Source organism: Pristis pectinata, chromosome 31 (assembly GCF_009764475.1).
Source record: "Pristis pectinata isolate sPriPec2 chromosome 31, sPriPec2.1.pri, whole genome shotgun sequence".
NCBI classification, from domain to species: Eukaryota; Metazoa; Chordata; class Chondrichthyes; order Rhinopristiformes; family Pristidae; genus Pristis; species Pristis pectinata.
In genome coordinates, this window is record NC_067435.1 from 11,648,686 (window position 1) to 11,660,825 (window position 12,140).

The following is a 12,140-nucleotide window of genomic DNA, read 5'->3' on the forward strand; positions in this document are numbered from 1 at the left end:
ATATTTTTTCTGTCACTGAGATTTCAGTCCTTCTGCACCTTGTATATAACCTGACATGTGAGGCCTGACCGCTTCGACCATGAATTAGGGGTCACAGTCCCTCTCACTTTGACACCTCAGGCCATTCTGGCCTGCTGCTGATCCCTGCTACATTCCAGAGTCTGCTGCCCACAGCTGACACTCAGTTGTTCACCAAAGGAAATTTACTCAGGAAACTAAATCTATTTAAGGAGTACGGGAAATACACAATCTCTTATAAAAGCAGGGTAATCGTTCTAAAAAACTGCAGTGAGTTGGGGATATTTCCACATTAATCTCGTGTGTAAAATCAGTTTGAGTTACTTACAGCAATGTGGGCACCAGGTTTAATTGACGGAGGAATTAGCCAATCATATCCACTCTGGAGACACAAGAGACTGCAGATGCTGGAATCTGGAGCAACACACAAAGCGCTGGAGGATCTCAGTGGGTCAGGCAGCATCCGTGGAGGGAAATCTGTGGAGTCCAGATGAAGGCCCTCAACCCGAAATGTCGACCGTCCATTTCTCTCCATAGATGCTGCCTGACCTGCTGAGTTCCTCCAGCACTTTGTGTGTTGAATCATTTCCACTCATACTGGCTATAACATTCCCATTGCATGCAGCCTCTAGAAAAGTAAGTCCTCTTTTGACGTGGCGTACATCAAGCAACAGAACAGATGAATGATGTCATTTATTTTGCGGCTTCTGGAATCTCACACTGCGAAATTTAGTTCCCTTGTTTCCTAAATCGCAACAGCAACTTGAGAGCACTTAAGGACTACTTGAGGTTGCAAAGGTGCTAAAGAAATGCAATACTTTGTTTTTGTTTGTGACTGGATTATTGAACAGGATTTGCCATCCCACAAAAGAAAGCATGTGGTAAATCTGAAATAAAAACAAAAAGTGCTGTTAACACTGAGGAGGTCAGGCAGGAGGAAAGGGAAACAGTTAACGTTTCACATTGATGGCCTTCCTCAGAACTGGAAACATTTAGGAAACAGAAATGTTTTAAGTTGGGAAAAATGATGAGAATATCTGTGACAGGGTGGAGACCAAGAGGGACTGAATGACACAAGCTGTGGTGGTGCTGACTGAGAGAGGGTGGTGAAGGCTTGTTATTGGTGACTAATCCGTGTGGAGGAGGTGGAAGCAGAGCCAGAACAGAGGAGCAAGGAAACAAAAGGCAAACGTGCTGGAATTCAGATGCACAGCAGCTGCTCGAAATCTGAACGAAAGAGGAAACTCAGCAGGTCAGGCAGTGTCTGTGGAGGAGAGTGAGTTACATTCAGAACTAGCCGGGGGTGGAACTGAAAGCAATAAACTGCAGATGCTGGAAATCTGAAGTAAAAACAGAAAGTGCTGTAAATAGGTCAGGCACAGAGGGAGAACGTTTCATATTGATGATCTAGTGAAGTGCCATTGACCTTGGACTTTAACTTGGGTTTCTCTCTCTCCCCCCTCTCTCTCTCCCTCTCTACAGATGCCGCCTGATCTGCTGAGTAAAAGGCAGTCAGGGCCTTTGTTTAAAATCCCATACAAAAGGCAGCACTCCCAGCACTGCAGCAGTGTGTCAGCCTAGATAGTGATACTGGAACTTGAACCCACAGCTTCCTGACTCAAGGTCGAGAACAATTGCCAGTTGAGCTGGAATGATATAAACTGGTGAACTGGAACACTTTGGTGTTTTGTTTTACACCAACGACTGCTGCCTCTCGAAGACAGGATGCACACCAGGGTAGTATAGAGCAGGCTTGGGTTTCCTCCGGGTGCTCCAGTTTCCTCCCACATTCCAAGGATGTACGGGTTAGGAAGTTGTAGGCATGCTATGTTGGTGCCGGAAGCGTGGCGACACTTGCGGGCTGCCCCCAGAACACTCTACGCAAAAGATGCATTTCACTGTGTGTTGCGATGTACACGTGACTAATAAAGATATCTCATCTCATGGTGCTGAATGGCCTGGTCCTAATTTGTATGTTTGTATTGCATTGGTTAGAGAGACCAGAGGTTTATCAGTGGCTCTAGATAAGATATCTTTATTAGTCACATGTACATCGAAACACACAGCGCACCTTTTCCATAGAGTGTTCTGGAGGCAGCCCGCAAGTGTCACCACGCTTTTGGTGCCAACATAGCGTGCCCACAACTTCCTAACCCGTACGTCTTTGGAATGTGGGAGGAAACCGGAGGAAACCCACGCAGACACGGGGAGAACATACAAACTCCTTACAGACAGTGGTGGGAATTGGACCTGGGTCGCTGGCGCTGTAAAGCGTTACGCTAACCGCTATGCTACAGTGCTTTGTCCTCAATGCACAATGTAAGCAGCAACATTCACTCCAATGGAACCCAACCTCAGAAGCACTGAGTGACTGAGGATAAATTTCTAACCTCAAAAGCAGTCACACAACTTTGCTAAATTACTTTAAAACTTTACATACTTCTTTCGTTTGTGCCTCCTCTCCTTTGACGCTGGATCTTTTTCCTCCCTCTCTTTCTTCCCGTCGTTGTCGTACGTGGATTGAGCATGGCGGTTCCTCCGTCGCTTCTCCGCGCCTTCTGGGTGCTCACCGTCTGCACCCCCTTTGCCCTCCTTGCTGCCCCGGGTGCCCTCCCGGTGCTTCGAGCGCCTCTCGCCTTTGACTCCATCCTCCGCCCCGCCGGCATCGTGGGCTTCCGCGCTGCGCCGGTGCGCCTTGTGGCGCCGCTCCCTGTCACCGTCGGCTCTCCTCCCTTCCTTGCTCCCCCCTTGCCTGTGCTGGTGCCGCCTGTGCGTGGGCTCACCGGCTTGGCTCCTCTCGCAATCGCCATCCCTCACGCCCCTCTCCTGGTTGCCCTCCTGCTCCCTCCCCCGGTACTCCATGTCCCTCGGCACCCCATCTCGGTTCGAATCCCCTTCCTTGCTGTTGCTGTGGTACCTCCTAGTCCTCTCGCCCTGCTCCACCACCGCCACCTCCCTCTCCAGAGTCCTGTCTTTGTTGGGGTCGTGGTAACGCGCCTGTTTCCTCAGAAACTCCTCTGCCCTCTGTTGACTGCTGCGCTGGTCCACCGTGGGTTCCGAAGGCCGGGTCTTGTTGGTGTTGTTGTTCCTGTTCTCCTGAGGATCGACCACCAAAGGCCGGTCCAGGTGGGTTTTCATGTCCCGGCGGATGTTCATGGAGTAGGCCATTTTCCACCTCTCATCGGGGTCCAGCTCGTTGTAAATGGCTTCCCGACTGGTCATCAGGTTCTGCTTCCTCATCTCGTTCATCCGCTGCTCCCACACCGTCTTCCCGTGCTTCTGGTTCTTCTGCTGTTCCTTCCTGAAAAGAAACCAGATGTTATCAGGTTGCCTGCACACAGCAGGACCCACAATCAGATTGCCCCCTAGTAACCAAGCCCTCCCTGCCTGTAGCAACGTTACAAATAAGCCTAGGAGGTTATAGGAGTCAACCAGTTTTCTCTAGGACCTTCCAGTAGCAACGGCAATGAAAGTATCACAATGAAAGTGAAACTAACAGTAGCTTTGGGATTTCCACACGTGTGGTTTAATGTGGAGGTCCTTAAGTCGCTGTCCACGATCCCACAGCAACCATAGGGATTCCTTTACTTGTAGCCTACCCCACCTTAGCAAGGGAATCAGTGAAATTGGCAGAAATTTCAGCCCCCCGTAGAATACCCTGAAAATCTTACACTTTCTCACATGGGGTCTAAGTGAAGTTTTAAGTGATGCACTAAACCACAATTAGTGGTAGCAGACTCTCTGATCTTCCCAAACTCAATGTACATCAGTGGATTATCTAACTCTCATTTGAGAAGTTTGAAGGGATATTTTTATTTAAAAGTTTTAGGAAGTTCATTTGTGATAGCTTGACACTGGTAAAATCACATGTGTATATTCCGATCTTTATTTAGTATCACGTTTAAAAATTTAATTAAATGTTGTACTTTTTGCTTTCTGTTTCACTGTTTGTGAGAATTTCTTCAATGTGATTTGTTACTTAAACAGTGGTGGGGGGTGATGTGGGAGGGAAGGGTTAGGTAGATCTCAGAGCAGGATAAAATGTCAGCACAACATTGTGGGCCGAAGGGCCTGTACTGTGCTGTAATGTTCTATGTTTTATGATGCTGTCACAGCTGCTGGTGTCAGGATCCACCAGAACTGAGGTGTGTCACAGTGGCAGGAGTAAGGAAAAAAGAAATCCATGTCACAGCAATCACTGGTTCATTGCACGTGGTTTTCCTCAAGGTCAGTATAGAGCGACGTAGCTTCACCCACTGACCCCAAAGTCTGCACCATTGGGGCTGGCCAAAGTGTCTATTCATGAGTCCAGGGGGTGGGCAATCGAGGGTTCTGCCCGAGCTGATTGCCTGCCCCTCTTCCGGGGTTATGTCCATGTCCGTGTGTCTCAGGTGAAGGAACCTGCGGTATCCAGGGGTACACTGGGGGCTTTCCAGGACCGGTGGGCACCACAGGGGCCTGAGTGCGTTCTAGATAGAGATGACCGTGTTATAATTTGAAACTATTGACTGTAAATAGTGTGAATCGTGGAATACAGTAGTATTGTAATGATGGGACGTTGTAATCACTGAATAAACCTCCTTTGAAAAAAATGTCTGCATCACTTTATTTCAAACCCTGCTCCCTCCAAAGACGTGTTGCCTCTGAGTCCTTCAGTGCCATCCACTTTGACCATAGCTTTGAGTGAAAATTTAATTTCAATTTTTTATCTGTGCCCTTCTATTTGATCAGTTTGGCTGCATTAATCTCCAATTATTTATTCTAAGGTGGTTTTCACACCTTGTGAGTGGTCTTGAAGTAAGGAGGTAGTTAAGAGTGACCTATATTGGTGGGTCTAGAGACACACTGTTACGAGCCAGGTTGCTATTTGGTGAAAGTCCCTTTAAAGCACCTAGACAGTAGAGTAGTAGTGTGTGTGTGTGGTGTCCTCAAGACAGCAAGAAGATAACAACATGCTGACGGTTTTGCTCAGAGAGTTGAAATGAGTCGAGAAGAGAGTCGAAGGAAGGAAGAGAGAGAGAGAGAGAGACTGGTCTCTGTATTGATGGATGAAGAACAATAGCTGTGTCTGTCACATACAATCCATGTATGGATTTTTGGAGCAAACGAGTGGAGTCCACTTTGTCGTTAATCTGTAGTGGGAAACGTATTTCTGGGGGTGGCCACGTATAGAATGCCTTTCAGGGTGGCAGATACTTCGAAACAAAGCAGTGGAGATCTTCAGTGATTGAGGTGTCATATGGGTTCCATCGTGGAACATGTGGATTTCGTAATTTCTCTCTACATTCTCTCTACATTTTCTCTTCAGTCAACAGTGGTTTAACAAAAGCCTTTGCTCACATTTCACCTGAAGATTTGCTGAACTGAACTTTGAGAACTATTCCTAGACTTGGGGTTTGGCAATTTGCCACACACACACTTTGAATTTAGTTTTGGGGTTATGTTTGATATCTGATGTCTTTACCTTTCTTATTATCGCAGGTAGTTATTAATAAAGTAGTCTTTAACACATGTACATGACTTGGTGTGTTTCTATTGTTGCTGGTACGTAACAACACATACACCAGACCAGATACAGAGAGATTTTCTTCACTGAAGAATAGTTAGACAGGTTAAGTGAGAAAGGAAGCATTTGGCAGTTGGAGTATAATGTGGGGAGACGTGAGGTTATCTATATTGGTTGTAAGTAGAGAAAAGCAGAATATTATTTAAAAGTGAAAAGATGAATGTTGGCTTTCAAAGGCATCTTGATCTCCACGTACAGGAAACACAAAGAATGCAAGAACAGGAAATAACTACAAAGGCAACTGGAATGTGCAAAAGGGATGGAGTAAAAAAATCGGGAAAAGCAGGTTGTCTTGCCACGTTTTGGGAGTTTGGTGAGCTCACACTTGCAGTTTTGGACTTCTTATTTAAGGAAGAATAGACTTGAAAGCAGTGCAGAAAGGGTTCACTGGATTGATTCCCGGGATGAAGGAGCTGTCTTATGAGAAAAGATTGAAGAAATGAGGATCATATTGCCTGGAGTTTAAAAGAATGAGAGGGGATGTCATTGAAGTGTGCAGAACATTTAGGAGGCTTGATGTAGTGAATGTTGTGAAGCTGTTTCTCTTTGTGGGGAAATCAAGGGAAAGGGGGTAGGGTGTCAGGATAAAGGGTCGTGAACCTTTGGTGAGTTATGAGTGCTGGGACACTGAATATGTTCCAGGCTGAGATAGGTCCAAGCACTCTGGGAGCAGGCAGGAAGTGGAGCTGAGGCCAAAGATCAGTCAGCCATAATATTATTGAGCAGCAGGGAAGGCTCAATGGCTGTAAAGCCGACGCTTCCTCCTCACCTTCCAGAGAAACACACTTTCTAAACATTGTTAAATATTAGAAGATTAATTTTCTAAAGAACTGACTGGCACACGCCAATGAAACAGGTTTGATTCTTAAATTAAATTACTGTTCTTCAAAATTTGGCAACTTACAGGTTTGCTTTTCCGTGATAAACCTATTTCAAAAACACTGATCAACTGGGACTCTTAAAGATAGCATTGATATCAGATTAAACAATCTTTTCCTACAGTAAAGGGTCCTGATCTGTTCCTCAACGTATGATAGCACAGCGGTTGTGTTACTGGATCAGTATCCAGAGATTGGGGTTTAAATCCCATCCCAGTCACTTGGAAATTTAAAGTTAAATGCTAAAATAAATCTGGAATGAGTGGCTGATACTTGTAATGGTGAACATGAAACTCCCAAATCCATTAGCAGGGAGGCAAACAATGTCAGTGTCCTGCCATTGGCAATAATCCAATAGTTTCTCAGCCTCCTTCCTCTTAGGGAGCCTCTGGTGTTCGAGGATGACTTGCTTCCACCCCAGTTCGGTGGGTTCTGAGATGGATGGAGCATCCTGCGTGGGACCTGCAGACTGCCTCAGCTGGAGCAGGAGGTGATTGACAGGGTGGACGGCTTGTTCGAAATGCTATGTGCCCCGTCCACTGTTTATGTGTGGCCTTCCCATGCTCCTGTTGGAGGGATTCCAGACATTCCTGGATGCTCCTTCTCCATTCTTAACCGTGAGTCAGTAAGGATCTCACATTTTTGCAAGCTGACTCTGAGAATGTCTTTGAAGCACTTTCTATTTCCTCCTGGAAATCCCTTGCTGTGACAGAGCTCAGAGGAGCGAGCTTATTTCAGAAGTCTGGCATTGGGCACCCAGACAACATGGCTCACACAATGGTGCTGGTTGAGCCTCAGTGATGGAGGTGTTGGCCTGGGACAGGACACTGACATTATTTACCTCCCCGCTAATGGATTTGGGAGTTTCATGTTCACCATTATGGGTATCAGCCACTCATTCCAGATTTATTTTAGCATTTAACTTTAAATTTAAACTTCCAAGTGACTGGGATGGGATTTAAATGCCAATCTCTGGATACTAATCCAGTAACACAGCCACTGTGCTATCATATATTGAGGAACAGATTTGGACCCTTTACTGTAGGAAAAGGATTGTTTAGTTTGCCATCAATGTTATCTTTAAGAGTCACACAAGATCACAAGACAAAGGAGAAGAAGTAGGCCATTCAGCCCATCGAGTCTGCTCCGCCACTTCACCGTGAGCTAAACTATTCCCATCTAGCCCCAATTCCTGGCCTTTTCTCCATATCCCTTGATATCCTGTCTAATTAGACACTTATCAATCTCCTCCTTAAACACCCCCAATGATCGGGCCTCCACAGCTGTATGTGGCAACGAATTCCATAAATCCACGACACTCTGGCTAAAGAAATTTCTCCTCATCTCTGTTCTAAATGTACCCTCTAACTCTAAGACAGTGCCCTCTTGTCCTGGACTCACCCGCCAAGGGAAACAACTTAGCCACATCTACTCTGTCCAGACCTTTCAACATTCGAAATGTTTCTATGAGGTCCCCTCTCATTCTTCTCAGTCCCGGTTGATCAATGTAGTTGAAATAGGTTTATCACGGAAAAGCAAACCTGTAAGTTGCCAAATTTTAAAGAACAGTAGTTTAATTTAAGAATCAAACCTGTTTCATTGGCGTGTGCCAGTCAGTTCTTTAGAAAATTAATCTTCTAATATTTAACAATGTTTAGAAAGTGTGTTTTTGTGCCCTTCCGCTGAGAAATTGCAGCTTAATTTTAAGAGCTTCCTCAAAATGCCATTAATGAGCGCAATAAGGAGGGAGCTGCTCAGGGGTTTAATCTGATCCGGGGCCTGCTTCCTACACAATCACCTAAAAATTTGTCTTCAGTTGCTGGTGCTAAACACACGGTAGAGTAGAGAGTACACATCGTACTCTGTTTCTGCGATTCCATTCCATGAAGCAGAATGGGGGCAAATTTCAGAACCTGAATACAAGGCACAGGCACCACTGCATAATGCATGCTTAGTGGTTTCGAGTGAGGATGAATTTCTCTGCCTATGGGAACATGACTTGAGTTGAGTGTTTGAAATACCTCAATCCTTGCCTGATTTCAGGCAAATTGTGTTGCGGTTTGAAATCTACCCAGTTATGGACAATTGGCAAAGGATACTTTGTCTGTCAAGTTACACAATGGAGTTAAAGCCTGATTGTAAATAGTGTACAGAAATTGTAAAAGACACTTCTTTCAGATAACTTTTATGACCTAATCAAATGATAAATCAAATCAAGTTTGAATAATTCTGGATTCTAGACATGGGATATACTCCAAATGCCAAACAACAAAGCTGAGGAACATGTTATTGATCGAAGCAGTAAGATATTCCCAAAATATGAGCAACACCAGAATTTACCGTTGAGCCCTTAAGTGCCCTGGATATAATGGAGAGGCTTGCTTGGCCATTTCAGAAGGCACAGGGCATGGAGTCACATATGAGGCATAGACAGGGTGAATGACACAGTCTTTTTTCCCAGGGTTGGTGAATCAAGAACTAGACGGCAGAGGCTTAAGCTGAGAGGAGAAAGATTTAATAGGAACTTGAGGGGCAACTTTTTTGCCCAGAGGGTGGTACGTATGTGGAATGAGCTGCCAGAGGAAGTGGTTGAGGCAGGTACAATAACAACTTTTAAAAGACGTTTGGACAGGTACATGGATAGAAAAGGTTTAGAAGGTTATGGGCCAAGTGCTGGCAAGGGGGACTAGTTTGGATGGGCATCTTGGTCAGTATGGATGAGTTGGGCTGAAGGGCCTGTTTCCGTGCTCTGTGACTCTATTACATAGACCAGAAAGATTGAGAGTTTACTTCCCTGAAAGACATCAGCAAACCATATCTGTTATAATGACAATTTGGTAGATTCATGGACAACTTTACTGATAGTAGCTTTTAATTCCAGATTGATTTAATTACTTTAGTTCAAATAAATTAAGGAAGTTGGGCTTATATCTACAGAAACTTAGAAGAGTGTGGACCCCACTGAAAAACCTGAAATTCTAGAGACGGTACCAGGGGAGATACTCTGAGGCTGTTTCTATTGGTAGGAGAATCTAGGATCCAGGGGCACAGTCTCAGAATAAAGGGACGTCCCTTTAAAATTGAGATGAGAAAGAATTTTTTTCAGCCAGAGGGTGGAGAATCTGTGGAATTCGTTGCCACAGATGACTGTGGAGGCCAAGTCATTGGGTGTATTAAGGCAGAGATTGATAGGTTCCTGACTGGTAAGAGGGTTAAGGGTTACGGGGAGAAGACGGGAGAATGGGGTTGAAAATATCGGCCATGATTGAATGGCGGAGCAGACTCGATGGGCCGAATGGCCTAATTCTGCTCCTAAATCTTATGGTCTTACGATTGGACAGTTAAGTACTAAGGGTTGGAAAAGTAGGATCAAGATGAGAAGGAATTTCTTCACTGGGTAGTGAATCTTGCGAATTCTCTACCTCAGTGTCTGTGGACACTCAGTTGTTGAGTATATTCTGGCTGACATTAACAGATTTTTAGATATCAAAAGGTTTGACAACAAGGTGGGAAAATCAATTAGCCACTTGGTTAGTTATGATTTTATTTCACAAAGTACCAGGCTTAAAGGGCTGAATGGCCTATTCCTATTATGCTCCAAGAAAAGTAAAATTCTAATTGACCAGTACTTTGGGTGGGAGAGGGAGAGGTGAAGAAAATATAGAAACCCACGAACAGACAGAGGTCAAGAGGCCCGTCTGCCTGTCTCACCATCTGACAACATTATGGCTGATCTGTGACTTAACCCCGTATCTCCTAATACACTAAAACGCCATTAATCTGCTATCCGATTGTTCAGAAATCCCAAAGGCTCAGCATCTGGTTGCTGGATGTTGTTTCCCACATTCCCTTTGAACTCAGGGACCTGTTTGCCGCACTCCCTTTAAAGTCACCAGGTTCGCTGGTAATTTATTATATTACTGCATAACTTCTAAAACGTGAAGGTAAAGTATGTTGTGGTATAAATAGGCGTAAAGTCCGGAAAATCAGCACCATCAAGGTCTCGAGGGTGCCAGATTATTGGAGCTTTAGTGAGAACAAAAACCCACCAATGTCACAGTTTTAAAATGAACTACAATTTGGACACCAACTTTCACTTCCAGAAGGGCATTCTCAGCACGTGAAAGTGTTTCCAAACTTCATTCTCAAAAGGCCTGTCTCCGATTTTCAGTCTCTGCCCCCCTCGTCCCAGACACCCCAACCAGCAATGCTTTTCCGGATGGGGCAATAATCATCACAGCACCAAACAGAATGTCTTACGGCAAGATGTTCACAAATACATTTCCCATTATCTGATTTTACTAAGTTTCAAACTGAAAGAACACACAAAGCACAAAACAGTGAAGAAGAAAAGTATGGAGATTTAACAAAGTAGCAGCAGCTGTTGGCACAATCTACTTACCAGAGTGCAAATAAAATCCAGTGCATTCCATGCAGCATGCAATTAGTTAAATGCACAAAGTTCAGTGTGAGCCACTTTGTCAGGTAGGAAGCGGGTAAAAGCATATCCAATTGTTCTGCTTTAGCTCTGTCCCTCCTACTATCCATGTTTTTAGGGGTGAGAGAGGGTGAATTTTCCTGCCACGTGGTTTCAACAACAAGGCCCAAGCCCTGATATACAGTAAGACCATGCCCACATGTTCTAAGAGACCAGCTATACCTAATCTTGGTCAATCTCCACCCATCAAAGATCAGGGATCATGTGGTTCAGGTACTTGATCACGGGAAGCAGCCAGACCACTCAATCTCTCGGTGTTGAACTGTTTGCCTTGCTGGGGGCAGTTGTTGTGGCTCTGATCTCGTATATTGGTCACACTGGGTAAGATTTCCTTCTCTGAAGGACATTAATGAAGGATGGGTTTTTAACAACAAGTTGATAATTCTGCTGTCACCATTACTGGTTTATTTAATCAACCAAAATTAAACTTGTCCAATTGCCGCATTGGGATTCGGAGATGTCTCCAGATCAAAAGTCTGGATATCAATCCCGATAACACAAATCCCTCCCCACACAGTTGTGTGCAGCAGAGGGGAACAGGGACGGGGAGTGCGAACAACTGCAAAACCATTCTCGTTTTGAAACCTTAGTGCCTCCATCATTATCCAGAGATATTACTCCATTCCCACCTGCAAAGTCAACCAACCAAAAAATTAAAATGCAAATCATGAAAAGCAATGAATGAAAGTCAATGGCAAACGCAAATTAAAAAAACACAAAGATTGAAACAAATTCATGTTCAAGACAGCAAAATAGCCCAAACACAGAAAAAAATTACAATCCACCAAAGTACATTTATGAAGACAACAGCTTAGAGCATTTCTGTATGTAGACAGAATGTTGTAATATTGGGGATATTTGAAATGAAAATCTATCTGCACTAGAATGGTTAGCAGCAAGTGAACTACATAGAAATACACAGGGGGAGATTATTTATTGCAAGAGCAAAGCTCCCTGCTTTAACTTCATGGTAGCTACATGCTGAGCAGTTATTTTATATAACAACTCCTGGTACTTTCTTTTGTTTTCTATCTTACTTATTATGACACAGGAGGAGGCCATTTGGCCCACTGGATCCATGCCAGCTCCCATTCCTCCTCTCCTTACTTCCCTGTACCCTGCTACTTAATCTCTCTCACATACCCATTAACTCTCGTTTGATTTTACATCCATTCCCTAT

The 12,140-nt window shown here is 44.5% G+C and overlaps 1 protein-coding gene across 4 annotated transcripts in view; it reads right to left on the reverse strand.

The window, feature by feature from the left end:
- Positions 1 to 12,140, reverse strand: part of LOC127585070 (voltage-dependent P/Q-type calcium channel subunit alpha-1A-like) — a 486,564-nt gene that overhangs the window by 159,907 nt on the left and 314,517 nt on the right. For all 4 annotated transcript variants that reach the window (XM_052042225.1, XM_052042224.1, XM_052042223.1 and 1 more), the window contains one exon: positions 2,459 to 3,319. In XM_052042225.1, coding sequence (XP_051898185.1) covers positions 2,459 to 3,319 — 861 coding nt within the window. The remainder of the gene's footprint in view (positions 1 to 2,458; positions 3,320 to 12,140) is intronic.